Source organism: Trachinotus anak, unplaced genomic scaffold (genome assembly GCF_046630095.1).
Source record: "Trachinotus anak isolate AG129_WGS33_773 ecotype Australia unplaced genomic scaffold, CSIRO_AGI_Tana_v1 ptg000011l, whole genome shotgun sequence".
Classification (NCBI taxonomy): domain Eukaryota; kingdom Metazoa; phylum Chordata; class Actinopteri; order Carangiformes; family Carangidae; genus Trachinotus; species Trachinotus anak.
The window spans coordinates 23,849,400-23,866,167 of NW_027273862.1; the positions used below are offsets into that span (position 1 = coordinate 23,849,400).

General features: G+C 42.6%; 1 protein-coding gene across 5 annotated transcripts in view; it reads left to right on the plus strand.

Annotated features, from left to right (window-relative positions):
- The first annotated feature begins 2,801 nt into the window (after positions 1-2,801).
- tle3b (TLE family member 3, transcriptional corepressor b) overlaps positions 2,802-16,768 on the plus strand; it is a 32,202-nt gene continuing 18,235 nt past the window's right edge. For 2 of the 5 annotated variants that reach the window (XM_071489160.1, XM_071489161.1), the window contains exons 1-7: positions 2,803-3,342; positions 3,870-4,087; positions 4,702-4,802; positions 5,044-5,107; positions 7,581-7,625; positions 14,297-14,359; positions 15,087-15,161. In XM_071489160.1, coding sequence (XP_071345261.1) covers positions 4,064-4,087; positions 4,702-4,802; positions 5,044-5,107; positions 7,581-7,625; positions 14,297-14,359; positions 15,087-15,161 — 372 coding nt within the window. In that variant the 5' untranslated portion in view covers positions 2,803-3,342; positions 3,870-4,063. Of the gene's footprint in view, positions 3,343-3,869; positions 4,088-4,701; positions 4,803-5,043; positions 5,108-7,580; positions 7,626-14,296; positions 14,360-15,086; positions 15,192-16,768 lie in introns of all 5 variants that reach the window. The other 3 variants (XM_071489163.1, XM_071489158.1, XM_071489159.1) reach the window with 3 other exon arrangements.

Below are 16,768 nucleotides of genomic sequence, written 5' to 3' on the forward strand. Positions count from 1 at the left end.
TCTCATACTTTTTATTAAAATATATCAAGTATATTAAAGATGGGAATATATCACCATGTTATAATTCAGATTATGTAATTAACTTTTATGCAACCTTTCTTGTATAATTCAATGTATAATGTGTAATTCACCTGCTCACACGTCTCCTGTGTTATGTCACAACCACGGCAGCGTAGAAATGCAAGTGCATCACTGATAAGGAAGAGCAATGCTTTCAAAATGTCTGTAGGTTGTATTTTTAAGGTGTGCAGTATTCATGCATTTTTGTATTTCACCTGGCCGTACTTCAGTTTCAATTTATTATTGCATGATGATTGATGACAGATTTGTCAGCGATCGTTCCTAGCAGCTGAGAGAACCAATGAAGTTCCTTCAGGAAGTTTGGATTTTGACATGTTCAAAAAGTCTGTTCCTGCTCAAACTACTACGATTACTACTAGGACTATATAAGATAATTCATCATTAAAATTTTGTATGACAAACCTTCTTTAAAGTCTCCCAGTGAGTGTGTAGCTCACTGACATGTCCTCAGTACATCAGTTATTATCCCAACTCATGTCAGAGCATCTGCAGGAGGGATCCATTTGTTGCTAAGCAACAACTAAAGCTCGCAGCATGTTCGCAGCAGTGATGTTTAAAATTTGGTATAGTTCTTGACTTTTGGGCGCTTTATTGTGCTGCAAATAATATGAAATGTACCAGCACTGATTTTAGATCTGATATGTACATATCTATATACATTTTAGACATACTTTGTGTAAATGATCACTGATTAATGTCATATTCTCATGTAATTCATGTTTTGTGTTATCTGATTTAGTCGCTCTAGATTATGTCAAGTAATAATTAAATGTTCTGTATCATATTCTTCACAGACTTCAATTGTAGTTTCCTCTTAACATGCTGCTGTTAACATCTGTTAATATGCCATACATGCATATCAAAAGATTTCACTTTTAAGATCATCTTGAGGCAGGGATACATTCATTAAACGTTTTAAAAAATATTAGTAAGAAGAATCCTGTATTGTCCAGGTATGTTTTACACACACAGAAAATGTGACCTCTGCATTTAACCCGTCCATAACCAGTGAACACATATGCACACACTACAAGCAGTGCACAATGAGTACACAAACACAGTAGGAGCAGTGAGCACACACACACACACTCAGAGCAGTGGGCAGCTGTGTGGCAGTGCTTGTGGTGTAGTTGGGGGGTTGGGGTACCTTGCTCAGGGGCACTTCAACTATGGACGTTGAGGGGAGGGGGAGAGTGCTGTTAATGCACTCCCCCCAGCCGTCTTTCTTCCTGCCCGTCCAGGTATCGGAACCGGTGACCTTTTGGTCCCAAGAGCGTTTCTCTCTTACTTTAAGACAATTAAACTACTGGCAATAACATTTAACAGCAAATCATGTAATAAAATGATAAATGTCATATAAGCTGGTGAAACCTGGTGTGCTGGTTTCAGGGAGTACAAAAACCCCATCCTTTAATTTAAATGTGAAGGGACTAAATGGACACTCAGATAAACAAATAAATACAGTTTTGGAAGAAAACGAGGACAGAAACAGATGAATGAAATGAGCCAATGTTTGAGCTAGGTAAAAGCTTTGTTTTGCAGCAAATGTTTTCATGGAGGAGGGGTTGAAAGAGGGGGGTGGGGGGGTGGGGATCAAACTGATATTTAGCCCCTACTGGCTTTTTTTTTTTTTTTTTTTTTTTTCCTGCTTTTGTTTTATGCAAGGCTCTTTTTACCACATGGTAGTGACAGATTGTTTGAGCTGAAAGGAAAAGCCATTCGGAGCTAATTAAGCAGCCATTCCAGGCGCTGTTCGCAGGCAGGAGGGAGAGCAGCACAGGCATTTGTCAGCGCCGTACCCAACGTGGGTTTAATTGACATCCGGGACTCCTGACTGACAGCTTTTCCAGCGCTCGGCCAATTGCAAGCCTCGGAGGAAGACAGCTGCCACGCCATTGGATGAAAGGAGACGAGGAGGGGAAGCGGAGGGGGGGACCCACGTGGGGGCCTGGTATGGAGAGCAACATGTGATTGGCTGATAACCCGAAGCGCAGACGCGTTGTGGCCTACCTAGCGCTGCTGATAGGAAAGCTTGTAGATGCTTGAGGTCTCGTTAGAAATAGGTCGATCAATTCAAGTCACTCAAAGGACACTCTGCTGCAGATTAAGCGGTATTCACATCTTCTGCGCACTTCGGGTCTTCAATGAATTTCTATGAGCTCCTATTTTTCTTGGCGTAGTATCAGTACCTATCTCTTTTTCTTGGCTTGAAATGAGAGCAGAAATTGGGATCTTTCTTCCTGTTTCAGCCGGCAGACTAGCTTTATTGAGCACATTTACAGCCCAGTGGGGTTTTTTTTTATTATTATTAAAGTGATGAATTCTCTCTGGCTGGCGGGGTTATTTTCTTGTTTATACCAGCATGTTAGTGAATGTGAACCGGCGTAGCTTTTAATGGTAAAAAAAAAAACCCCACAGGTTCATACTAACGACGGGGGAACCACCGGCTGCGACGCACGGACATATAAATTATTGCCTTTTGTTTTTTTTTGTTTTTTTTTTTGTTTTTTTTGAACAAGTTGTTGAACGCACCCGAATGTCACTTCAAAATCCAAAATGGCGCACGTGTGAGGTCACAAGGCCGCGGACCAATCGCGACGCCGGTGTGCTGGGTCCCCCCCACGTGGGGAACCGAGCGCTGTGATTTGTCAACGTCGCTAAAACCGCCTCGGAGAACCTGATTGGTCGGTGCGGGGCCCCCCCCTCTCTCCTTCGCTCTCTCCCGGCAGTCGGGTCCTCTCGTCGGTGAGCAGTCTGTGTGTGGCACCGCGGACGGCGGAGGAGCTGGGTATACCCGAAACAAGCTGGTGGTACATTTCACAACGGTCGACATTTAAGGAAAAAAAATAATAATAATTTAACCCGTTTTCTGGCTTTGAATATTCTTTTGGACTTACAGGAAGAGTCGTGTCTGTGCTGGATTTAATGTAGGCTTTCTGTGAAGTTGTCCGCTGTCAACAACTCGTCCCGATCGAGTGGTTCCGCCGCTGGATCATCGTTTTTTTTTTTTTTTTTTTTTTTGTTTTTGTGTGTGTGTGTTTTTTTTTTTAAAGGACTCTCAAGAAGCAAAGAAGTGTATGAAAGATAAAAAAAAAAAAACAAACAAACAAAAAAAAAAAAAAAACAGCGGCGGACATTTTTCGCCTCTATCGCTCCGTGGTGACGGCTACAAGTCGAGGATATTAAGCTTCTGTGTTTGGATACTGTTGTTATTTTTTGTTACCTGTGGAGAAGGAAGGGGAGGAATCAGTCGAGACAAAGGTAAAAAGGGGGTAAGAGGAGAGAGCCGCTAACAAGACGGGTGGTGGTGGTGGTGGTGGTGGTGGTGGTGCGGCTTTATGGCAGCAGACTTTGAAAGCAGCAGCTCCTTGTTTTCTGATCTAACCGGACCACCAGAACAACAACCCGGGTGTGTGTGATCTTCCCCCCTTTTGTGGAGGACAAGTCGTTAGATTTACGAGAAAGGCGAAGCATCATGTCGTTGAGGGTGTGATCGAAAGTCTAAACTTTGGGATTTATTTGATTATTCCCACACTCGTTTTTCCCACTGTACTGCAAATCCAGGCCACATATTTATATATATATATATATATATATATATATTTTAGTCGTAATACAACAATGAAGATAAAAAAAAAAACATGATTCTTATTTTTTAGGTGGTTAAGTTCATAAAGAAAAATAATAATAATAATAATAATAATAATGTCGATTTACAACCAAGGTGCTACACTGGCTTGCGAAAGTGATTCAGCTCCTCAGGTCTGCCCCGTTTTCTGTTTGCTCAGGTACAAAGGAGAGGCCGACGGGGTGATACATCCAGTGGTCGGGGTCTTGAGTGTGCGCTTCGCAGCCGAGAACAGGGCTTTGTCCGCCGCCATCCTGCGCGAACAGGGGAGGGGGTGGCGGTGATCTACCGCGCCTTCACTGGGATTACGGAAAGAGAGAAAACACAGCGATTCCCTTGAGTAAAGGACTCGACATGTATCCACAAGGCCGGCATCCGGTAAGTAGCTGTCTTTGTCACTGTTTGTAAATTGATGCAACTGCACCGCCCATCAAAATAGTCTAATTAGCTCGTCGGAGTGGAGCTGCTGATCCACACCTTACTATTTATGGTCTGCATCGGTGCTGCTGAGGCGCTTCCCCCTGCCAGGAAAGAAAACCGGGAGATCGTGTTTATTTGCAATAAGATAAAAGATGTTGGTTGAACTCAGGGAGGCGATCATCTGCTCCTTCTGGAAACTGACTTCATTTCTCAGTTGCATGTTTGGTGCTAAAAGGTTAATTGTGCTTGTTGCAACCTCACAACAGTGTGTTTGATTTTAAGTATTCCTTCCTCACGTCCTCTGAGAGATTACTTTGAGGATGGATGAAGTGACCTCCTCCCCTCCTCCCCTCCTTCCCTCTGTCATTGCACATGTTGAGTGAAAGCGGCTCTATCCTCTGCCAGTCAGAGCTCAGGGGAAATGTGAGGACAAACCATTAAGAGAAAAAAAAAAAAAAAAAACACAGTTTACAAGAAACAGGAGGAGGTGGTGAGAGACAGAGATGAGACTATTATCTGGGCTGTGATGGCACTATTTACACCTGTGGTATCTCTAACCTTGCACTTCTCAGGCACCTCACCAGCCAGGGCAGCCTGGCTTCAAGTTCACTGTGGCAGAGTCCTGCGACAGGATCAAAGACGAATTTCAGTTCCTGCAGGCCCAGTACCACAGGTAATGACTAGCCTACTGTAAACAGCATGACTTCCTGGAAAGAATAGGAAGAGGAAGCTGCCTCTGCTTTGTTCCATTTTTGTAGCTTCATACACCAAGACTACACCAATGAAGCACACAAAAACGTATACTTAATTTTGTTATTGTTAAACACTTGAAGTCATTGACTCTTAAGTATGTATTGTTAATTTGTTGGCCACAAATTAAACATTGCTTTCCCCCCCCCCCTCTCTTCCCGAAGTCTTAAAGTGGAGTATGATAAACTGGCCAATGAAAAGACAGAGATGCAGCGCCACTACGTCATGGTAAGATCAATCATCATAAAGCTGTGAATCAGATTTAATAACGTATCCTCCCTTTTGCCCCAGGTGAACCGTCACAGGTGGTGCAGCTGTGGTGTTTTGCAAAGGCCATGTTAGCATTTGTCCCTTCTTGGTGCTGTTGACTCAGGCCTGTTTTCACTGGATAAGAAGGTGCAGGGTGGGGGTGTGTGGAGAGGCAGTTGAAACTCTAGCAGGGGTCAAATGTCCAACTATTGATTGTGGGGTGTGACGACCCCCCTCTATGGCTCTGGGGTCCTCTTTATGACCCTCCACCACCCCTCCCTAACACACCCAACATGACCCACTGGGGGTTAATGACTGGTCTGCTGGCTTTGTGCATGAATCAGAGGGTTTCCTTGCCTCTTATTATACTCTCCTAGGGTGAAGTATGGGGTCATTCAGACACTGCTGACACACCCAGGGGTTTCTCAGATATTGAGACTTAGTGTGTTTTTCTCCAAGCACAATAAAATAAATTCCAATATCAACAGGACTACTTTTTCAATATATAAATACAACACCATATGGGAAATGTATTCAAAATATAATATGAAATAATTAAATTGATGTTCAGCGCAATAACCTCCATGTCTTCCCTCATGTCAGACAAAACTCTGCACATGTGTAAAATGAAAACATCTCAGACTGAGATTACTTGACTAGTCCAGTGGTTCTGGACAGACGAACTCCAACATGGCGGCTGGAAGATGCTTGTAGCGGCCTCTGCTGACACCAGTGCTTTGCACTGAATTCTGACCGGTGGATGTGTGAAACTCAATTTCAGTTTTACATTCAACAAAAAAAAGACAAAGAAATCTTGAAATGGCAAACTTTTTTTTACATCGGGGACCCCAAAACTGACACAAATTACACCACAGTCTCCCATCTGATGAGATTTTTGCTTTTATTACAGAAAGTGTTTGAAACCCATGATCGAAATTGTCATACATTCTGTCTTTGTGTTACTTAAGGATGGAATTATAGTCAAAATTATTTATTACCCTTTTTGCCAGGGACCCCCAGGAACCCCCTCAAGGATCACTGGGGGTCCCCGGACCTCACTTTGAGTACCACTGGATTAGTCAATAGAGTCAAATGATTTAATCCATTGCTAAAGCAGTTACCAATTCTTTTAAGTCTGTTTTCAATCAAAAATGCTAAACATTCACTGTTTCCAGCTTGAATTGTGAAATGTTGCTGCTTTTCTTTGTCTTTGATGATTGTAAACTAAACATGTTTGGATTTTGAACCATGCAAAATGAAAAAAATCAGATCAGTTGAATTCAGATTAGATTATCTGATGATGACAATAATGGCAGATGCTGCTCTCATATCATTCCAGTACTGTTCCAATAAAAATCAGTAACCAGTTGATTGATGCATTGCCCGACCCCATCGCTTACTGAAAGTTTTTGTTATCTGGCATTTAGCTCTGTTGCTATGTGGACTGTCTGTGTCAGTGCTTTCACCTGAACTTGAGATAGGTGCTTGAGTTCTATGAAAGTGGTGTGAAGGGTGAAATATAAAACTGTTCCTAAACTGCAATTTAATCGCATTACATTCAGTTCAGAGCTCCCTGATGATCAGATAGAGACAATGAAATCAGTGCCTCTGCAACAACAACCTAACTCAAAAGTGATTTTCATACAGGAAATGCTGCATTGTGTACATGGAAAAAGAACAGTCTTTATCTGACAAGGGATATGATTTAGACCTCCTCAATCTTAGTTTGTGTATTTGTGTGGTTATCTTGTTTTTACATGAAAGGAATGACTTTAACCAAACGCAGCAGTATGTTTGTTAAATATTATTTTCCCTGTGAGGAACCAGAAGGTGGTGGGAGTAGGTATAATAAATGGAAACTGTTTGCTGTGTGTTTGATAAACAAGAGAGTCAAACTATTAGGCCTTAGTTTGTATCTGGTGGTGGGCTCGCAAGCTTTTGGCACACAACAGCAGATAATGTTGTTTTTTAATAATAGCATTGGCTTTCCCCTTGGTTTTTGAGCCATAGACAGCGTTTGTGCTAAAAATTGGCACTGCCTTGTAGAAGTAAACAGGAACAGTAGCCAGTCATCTGCCTGCTGTGGCTGCAAAAAGTACATGAAGTTTTCAACCTCTTTCGTTAATGTCAGTGTTTTTTAACAGTTCACTAGTGTATAGTATATTCAACTTCTCTTTTGTTGTTTGGCTGCTTCAGAGGACTGATAAAAGTGGCATATCAGGCAACCACCTTTTTTTTTTTTTTTTAGCTTTGTTGCACTAACAAGTTCTCTGTTAAGACATAACATGGATTCCTATTTGGTTGTACACAATTAAGAAAGGGCGCACAGTACATCATGAAGGATACATGTCTTGCCTCTAATTACTTCTTTGATTTAGTGTGCAAATAGAAATGCACCATTGAAAAGAAACAAAGGTCTTAATTTTAAAATGTTTTCTCCTCTATTTTACAGTACTATGAGATGTCCTATGGGCTCAACATTGAGATGCACAAACAGGTATGTAGCCATATCAGAGATGGTCTGTGTATAGCCAAAACAATGTTGTTTTTTCCCCCAGTGATGAAGGAATATAAACACACCTACACACACCTACTAACACACACACACACACACACACACACACACACACACACACACATACCTGACCTTAGTTTCTGCCCTCATCCTTAAATGCCTTTTGAAGGCATACACATACTGGCTTCCTGTAGTGAAAATGCTGACAGGCTAAACAACACGAAGGGCATGCTGCCTGATGGGGATGGTTTGATAAGATTAAAGTAAAGTATTTGGCAGAGAGAGAGGATGTGTTTTTGTGTGTTTTGTCCTTCTGAATAGTGGCACACACACACACACACACACACACACACACACATGTGCCTACACTATTCTGCCTCCCTAGTGCCAGCCGGGCTAAAAGCTCATTAGTTCAGCTGCCACCCAGCACCGGGCATCTTGCTGCAGTGGAAAGACTTGTACAGATGAATATGGCAAAACCACCCAGGGAGCAGTTTCAGTAAACTGGAGGCAGGAAGGAATGAGGGGCATATATACATTAAAATCACCTTAGCCTTGGAAATGGTGGCCACCTTTCACATCATGCTTCTTTGTTGCTTTGCTTCCAGTTGGTCTTTGGCCTGTCATGTTCAGAGTGTTAGAGGCACGCTGGTCTAGTGTTTGTGGAAACCATTCCTCAACCCAAATACTTAGTTGGGCTTAAAGCTCCTGCACGGCCAAGAGTGCACCCTGCATAAGTGTCCTTGAGCAAGCTTTGTTGCTGTAGTAGTGCTGCTCTGATATTCCTCCGGATGAAAATGAGCGGTTTCCTCAGTGACTTTATGTGGTCTGTCTGTCGTGGTGCCTAACATCTTAACATCTTCCAAAACCATGCTGGAGATAAGAGTTCTCACTTCAACATGTTGTCCCTTGGATACAGTATGTGTAGCGCTGAAACAATTAGTTAAGGGAAGATTAGACTGAGAGTTAATCAAGAACTAATTTGATAATCAAGAAAAAAAATCCAAACATTTACTGGGCTCAGTTTCCTAAAAACAAATGTTTGCTGCTTTTTATGCTTTTTGTATTATTTTAAAAAACAAAACAAGCACACTCAGGATGCAATTTCATTGAATTGTGAAGAATATTTTTGTACTATTTATTAATTTACATTTTATGGACTAAACAATCAATTAAAAAAACAATGAAATGATTATTCTGATTATGAAAACAGTTGTTAGTTGCAACCCAAGGTTCACTAAAAAAATATACAGTATCACAGCATGAATATAGGTCCTTTCATCCCTTTAAGATGTCTGCAGGTGGGCACTTTGAATATTCATATTCATCTGAAGTGTTTATGCGTGTTCACAGGACCATGGATAATATCTGGTTGGCTGTAATTAACTGGTTAACTTTTAGTGTAGTCATCTGCAGATCCCTCTAGAGTCTAGACACCATGGTCCTAAATGTAAGACACCCCCCCCTCTATAAGTCATATCACGCCTGTCTATAGAAGTCAGATCACACCTGTAAATATCACTGCAAATCAACTGTTTTATTAAAGACCTAACCCGAGGCTTTTATTTAGCTGTGTGAAACCCACATCTTCTTTTGCATTCTTTGCATATATTTCTCATGTATCAGTATAATCTTTTATTCTGTTCACTTAAAAAGAGGAAAAAAAGATTAACACCCTCTCAAGGTGCCCCCTTTTTATCTTTGACACTTACATTTCCATTTTCTGAGATTCTGTCTTGCTTTCTGTTTCCCTCAGTCATCTTTGCCTCCTCAATTCTCCTCGCCCACCTCCTCCATGTGCCCTTATGTCTTTTCATTGCTTCCCCCTCCCCTGTCTGCCCCACCACCCCAACGATGTGATGTGAATGATGGCCCTTGTGTCATTAGCTGTTTGATATGATGTATGAGAGTGGGAGTCTGTCAGAGAGGGAGAAAAAGAGACGGAGAGGTGGGGTGGAGGCTTCATGGCCCTCAGATCCAGAAGGTTAATGGCATCAGTGGGAGGGTAGCCCAGTTGGAACAGCAGCACACAGCACAATTCATCAGGTGTAGACATTTTTTTTTTTTTTTTTTTTGCAGGCATGCGGTATGTGTGTGCTGACGCTGTGTGTGCTAACTAGGTGCGTTTTTCTGTTTATCAAGGAGCTCGGTGTGTCTCAACCCCCTCCACCATTCTTGCACCATTCTTGAGCGTTTTCTGTCAGGCACTTATCACAAACAAGGAGATTGAAGCAATGCATGGTTGGGGGTGGAACTGGTTGTTATGGGTGGATGCTGGTGGCAGTGGACAAGACAAGCTGGGAAAAGGGGGGAGATGGAGACAGAAAAGGAGTGTGAGGCTTCAGGGTAAATGGGTTAATCGACTGGTCCTCTCCTGTGCATCTTCTTTGTTTATCAATAAGCCCGGTGGAGTTGACGGAGCACTGTGAATAATGCATGATTCCTGCCGCCTCCCTTTCTCTCTCTGCTTTCTGCCATCCCTGGTGAACGAGTGTTTGTGATGACATCAGCGAGGGGTAAACAGACAGCCCTTAGCTGTCCGTGTGATTTGGTAGGAAGGGAGGAAGGCTGGATTATTGGATGCAGGCAGGCATATTACGCCGCTTGTGTAGAAGATTTATTGCAGTGTGATAAACTCACTTTTTGTTGTTATCGCGACAAAGCTGGATTGGAAAGCAGAGGAATGGGCACAAACACATATGCGCATATAAATAAATACTCATATCCCTTACATGGTAACACCAGTGGTGTCTTTACACAAACACACTGTAATTCAAGTTCCAGCAGACACAGCTTCTCCTGCGCTGCTGCTGATCTGAACGGCTGCTTGCAGAGGGATCTGTGTGGCTGCTGGGGGGTAATTTGTTTTGACAGTGTCTCTTATGATGGCAAAGAGTGCAGGGTGGAGGTAATCACCCTCGCTTGCTGTCAATAAGTGATTTTAATTAGCGCAGCTCATTAGGCTGCCTCAGCAACGTGCCCTGCTGACTTTGTGTTGTGGGTGTGGTGGGGGTTGCTTTGTTTTTCACTACCTCTGGTCTCTGTTGTGCTCCATGTTTATCTCTGTTGTACGCTTGCCTACGTTTTGATTTCAGCTCTCTCTTTGGTAAATCGAGAGCAAAAGGAACATGAATAGAAAAAAATCAATCTCACCAGTTAACCATCAGTAGATCCTATACCTTCTTATTAAATTTGGTTGCTTACTTTTGTTGTGCCTCCTGGTAGCCATTTTGTGAATCTGTTTTATGTACCCATTTCCTCACTTCTTGAATGAATGAGGGAAACAGAGAAAGTGCTTTATCAAGGAGAGTCATGTCCGTTTCCTGGATGGAGGAAGAGGGTGAAAAGGAGGAGCAGAGGGAGAAAGAAAGGGAGCTTGTGCAAATGAATAATTTATACAGGATTCCTGGAATTGTTTGCCAAGGTGATGATGGCCGACCTGTCTCTAAGCCAAAACAAACCGACTACGAGGACACACACACACAGTCTCTCAAGGGAGCCTGACGAGGTTACTGGAGGCTGTGAGACAAGCTTTATTTTGATAGCCAGGCTAGAAGGGCTGGTAGAACAGAGTTACACAATTAGTGTCTGGGTGTGTGTGTGTACTCGACCAGCTGATGACGGCTTTGTGTGTCAGTGTTGATGTGGTGAAATGAAAGAAAAGACTTGTGTGTGCACGTGTGTGTCTGTACACATAAACTCCATAATTCAAAATAAGAACTATAAATAAATATCGTCTACAGCATGAGGATTTGAACTCTAACGAAATCAAATGTAATCTGTTGGAAAACAGCCTATTTCCATATGCCCCCCTGCAGAAAAGGATGTCACTTCGTTTTTCTGTGTATGAGCTCAAAATAGAATGACATGCACATGCAAAATATTCTTCATGCATTTGTAATGAACAAGATACCTCTAAGTGCCTCTTTCTTCCTCGGCTCTGGCTAAGAAGATAATTCCCAAACAGCCATCTCTGCCCCCCCTCCCATCATATGCCACTTGTTTTCCTCGCCAATTGAATCCTCGTCAGAGACTCTGCTCTCCACTTGGGGGCTAATGCCTGGAGCGACAAACAGCCAAATGGCTTTCAACGCACCATTGACAGAGGGATGCAATGGAGAGAGAGCCTCTCCAAACTCTGGTGCTACTAGACAACCCTGAGTACCTGTAATTGTGGAGCTGCAGTGAAAAGCTTCTGCTGGCTCAAAGGCTTCTGTTTTCAGTGGCTTTAAGTGTCAATAAACTCTTCCCAGTGCCTGTCTCTGCCACTAAAAGCACTGTGGAAAATGGTGCCTCCAAAGTAAAGTGGGAGTCATTTAAGAGTGCTGCAAGTCATCGGATGTGATGTGTTATCTGTATTTTTTCCCCTTTAAAATGGCTGTCAAAAAGTCGTGTAAATAAGCCATGTGCCCAGTTGCCCTCAGTAAAGTGTGCAAACTCTGTTTGAACAGAGTGGAGTGACTAAATTTGAAAAGGAAGGACAAGATGTAGCAGATAAAGGCAGTGATTCAGTGGAGGGGTTTTACAGTATGTCAGGTTGATGCCCAAATCATGCTTGTGCTCACATTCTCTTAAATTGTCCCTGAGATAAGACGGGCAAAATGTCCAACATCAGCACTGCAATAATTAGGGCACAAAAAGAAAAACAAAAATGGATGCATAGGAAGTCTGTTCTATTGTTTCATTTCCTGCCTCCAAAGTAATAATCTAACTCTGGGGTAAATTTCAAAGGAAGCCAAGGGTTCGGGAACATTTAACCTTAAAAAATCCTGAACTCAACTCAGCATGATCTCGGCTCTCAAACCACCTGGTGCTCCGGCTTGCTTTTTTAAAATGAACCTTAGAGAGAAGCCTGTGTGTTTTTAGCACAGTGCGCCGAACAATTCAACACAAAAGGCAGAGTGCACCTGCATTCCATGAATATTTTTGGCTTCAGATGGTGGCTCTGGAGTGGTGATTTGGTACAAACAAATGGATGCCTTTCTTTGGGAATTGGTTTGTGGTGAGGGTTTGTAATGTTGTTGCTCTAATAGCTGAGTGTATCAGCATACCGCTGTTTCCTACAAGCCCCATGTTGCTCCCCTTGCAGCCATTTCCAGAGAAGTGGTGTGATACTGAAACACTCTAATCCTACTGTGTGTCATTGTATCCAGCCCCCGCTAATGATGATGGTTTATGAGTCTCCATAGAGCCCCCTCCCTCTCTCTATGTCTGCCCCCTCCACCCCCCCAACACCCCCTTCCCCACAGTTATCCCTCATTAATTTCCCGTGCCGATCAGATCGACAGGCCGAAAATTCAATTTAATGACCTGCCTCTGTGCTGCGCCTAATATGATTTTACAGGCTGTTCTGGTCAGGGCCCCAGCCCAATTTACATAACGATCAGCCGTGCCAGATAGCGTTGCCTCAGCAACAGAAGAGGGGGAAGATGACAGAGGAAGAGGAGGAAGGAGGGAGGGAGGGCACAGAGGAGAGAAGTGGAGATTAGCATGGAGGGGTGTGAAGAAGCGTTTGGAGTAGGAGAGAGGGGGGAGGCTGGATGGAGAGAGAAAGCACAGTGTGTCTAAGGTCAGACGGGGGTTGTGAGATAATTCCTGACAGGCCAGTAAAGGTCTGTCCCCGCTTCTTTCCGTCTTTTCCTGTCCCCCCTCCTCCAAAAAGGAAAGAGTGACACAGAGGTTGTGGAAAAGGCTGCTGGCACCTCCTATCCCCCTTTTTTTTCACTTTCTTTCTCCTCCCTCCCCCTTTCACAGTCAAACAAGGTTAAGGGAGAAAATGAGTGGAATGCAGCACCGTATAAAACGGCGGGAAAGACCTCTTCACCCCACACACACCTGCTGGGCCTCCACCCCTAATCTCTCAGAATCAATTAGTTCACCTCCCTCAGTTCAGTCAAACCGCATTACCTTAGTGTCAAATCAGAGGGTTTCACTTCGCCATTCATCACCTCCATACCCCCCCACCCCCCACCCCTTCTCCTTCATCCAGCTTTCCACTTTTGTGTTTCTCTCTCTCTCTCTCTCTCTCTCTCTCTTTCTCTCTCTCTCTCCTCCTCTGCTTATTCCTCCTCTCTCTGTGGAAAGTACAGATTTAAAAAAAAAAAAAAAGGAAATGGGTTTGGGCAAAATGTCTTGGGACATTGAAGTGCGGTAGACGGGCAGCACAGTATATCCATTTGTCCAAATGCAGCGCGGTAAAGTGCTCTCTGTTTGTCGAGCCCTGCAGTATCATCTGACTCTCCCAGCTAATATTCCATGGTCGATACCAAAGATGCCTCTGATAGATAGGGCCAGAGAGTTAACCTGTCTGCCTCAGCGTTCCCCACCCTCCCCTCTATGGGCCATAATTATGAAGTATGGACCTCATTAGGGTCTCTCCAGCCAGATGGTATTAGCATATTTCAGCCTCCTAATGAAATAAGGCCTAATGGAGGCAGGAGAGAGAGGGAAGTAAATTTGTTCTAAGGCGGTCCCAATTTAGTTACGAAATACATGGTCTACCCAGATGGATGCTGGAAACATTTGTGTGTGTGTGCGCAAATACACACCCTTTTGTATTATAGGTAGTTTAACTGCTTAATTATAGTGTTGCCTGTGGCATGTCGTACACTGAAAGACTATCACTCTAATGTTTTCTCTCTCTTCTCCTACAGACTGAGATTGCCAAACGTCTCAATGCAATTCTGGCTCAGATCATGCCGTTCTTGTCACAAGAGGTGAGCGTCAACAGATCCAGCAGCATTTTAAGAATGTGAATGAGATTCATTTCACTCACTACGTATAGTAACTGTACAGGAAATTGTAAGGGTGGCTATTGTGCAGAGCTGTTGTGCATTCATTGCTTAATAGGAATACAGATTTGAAGCAGTCGCCTTAATCATGAAAATATTATTGAATTGAATTTTAGTGGCACAGCCCCACTAAATAATGTATTTGAATCATAAATGAAATAAAAACATCATGTCAATTACTTTAATCTCTCAGCATTACCAAAACATGCTGCTCCCTTTCCTTCTCCACCTGCTGTTATTTCACAAACTGCCAAACAAAAAAACAAAAAATTAGAAATGATAGTTCTGCCAAATCTACAGGCTTTTCTCAAGAACGAATCAGACTAAACATGACTAAACATGCAAGGAACTAAAACTGTCCTATAACTGACAACAGATTTCAGTTGTAGTGGTTTTTATTTACTCTGACCACCATTTCCTGCTGCACAGCACATAACACAGTTGCAAAGTATGTTTTTTTTTGACTGTTGTATCATTTACTTTAAGTAGGATTAAAATACTTTTATACTTTGTGGAGCATATTTTTCCCCTCAGCTCTAAAGTGCCTATTTGTGCAGGTACCTACTTGTGTAGGTAAATCACCCTTTTTCAGTCCTCTGTAATATATTCCTTACCATCAGGAATCTCATCTTTGTGTTTGTGTGTCCTGCAGCATCAACAGCAGGTGGCTCAGGCTGTTGAGCGGGCCAAGCAGGTGACAATGACTGAGCTGAATGCTATCATCGGGGTACGTGGACTTCCCAATCTGCCTCTAACTGTGTGTATACCCCCTTTTCTTCCTTCATTTGACCTGAGGCCAGGGGCAAACCTCCATGCGTAGAGGAGAACCGGCACTCCAATACAGACATATAGGCTATTCAAGCATGCTACATTACGCAGGTTTATTTCGCCTTTATGTGCTTCAGCTCAAGTGTTGCATTTCAAGGATAACCTGGGAAAGGGCAATAGATTCAGCAGGAAAATAGGGGTGAAAAGGAAATAAGGGTAGCTTAGTGTATTAATCTGCAACCATTTTCTTCCTCTACTCTGTGACATTTGAATGTTCACACTGAATACAAACTAGCAAGTCCATCTCCTCTTCGTTCATGCAGATTTGCCCCTGTCTCCAGTGGTTTATTATGTTTTTATTTGCGTTCACAATGTTTGCAATGTGCTCTCAATATGCTGGTCACAGCTGTAATTTCACTGATTGTTGGTTAACTATGACCCATCAGCATGGCGGGGGCAGTTCCTAACGGCAGCTCTGCTCTGATTTTTCTCCCCTCGGGCAGAGTCAAAGAACATCTGATATACAGTAACGCAGTCCAGGCTGAGATCAGATCATGGTGTTTCTCAGATTTCACTTTGGCTGCACTTTAATTAGATAAAAGGTTCCAGCCAACAGGCTTAGCCCTACCTCTGACCCAATCGCAGGAGGAATTAGAGTGGTCAGGTTAGGACAAGCATCGTGACTGCAACAGATATTACAGCAGTATGGACTTAACAGACAACGAACATTAGTGAGGTGTAGTGGATAAAACATTTAGGCTGCGCTCAAGCAATGTCATCAGAGTGTGAGGAACAGGAAAGTCTCCTGTTGTTCCTGTTGAAGTCACTTCATTTAACTACCCTTAATTAGCTACTTGTGTTATGCATTGTTAGTGCTTTATTGATTGAAATCAGACACTAACAAATACCGTAGTTAATATATTAGTTTTTATGTGCATGTGACTCCCAGCCATTGTGGATTTGCAGCAGTTTTTTCAACAGTTTTTCGAGTGATGTTTTTTTTTTTTTGTTAGGGGGTAGATATTGTAGCTGTCTGAAATCCCTGATATCTCCAACTTGGAATTTGAACTCAGACAAAGTTGTAGTTCTATCCACCTGCTCATAAACAAGGTCTGAACAATGTGATGTGAATGCAGCATTATATCTGCTCTAATTCCCAACCTGGTTTTATGGTTTCTTAGAACTTTTGGTATTTTAAACTTGGTCCTCTTATAATTCCTAAGGTCTTATTTTCTCCATTGTTTAATGTTTCATTTGAGATCATCTGCAGCAATCCAAACTTTAATAGAGGAAAAGGGTGTGCTTTAAAAATCAGTAATTTACCTTTTAATCGTAGCCACAACCGTAAACACAAAAAATCCACTCTGGGAAAATATTCTTTTTAGTTATTTGCTCTTCCATCTGCTTTTATTTAAAAAAAAAAAAAAAGAAAAAAAGAAAGCTAGCTGCTTTTTAATAGTCAGCTTGGACCCAGATGGATAACTGACCCTTTAGATTAGCCCTCTGTTGCAGAGGTTAGTGAGCGGTTAGCTTGTCCCAGTGTAGGGGGTCAAGTCTAATGAGAGG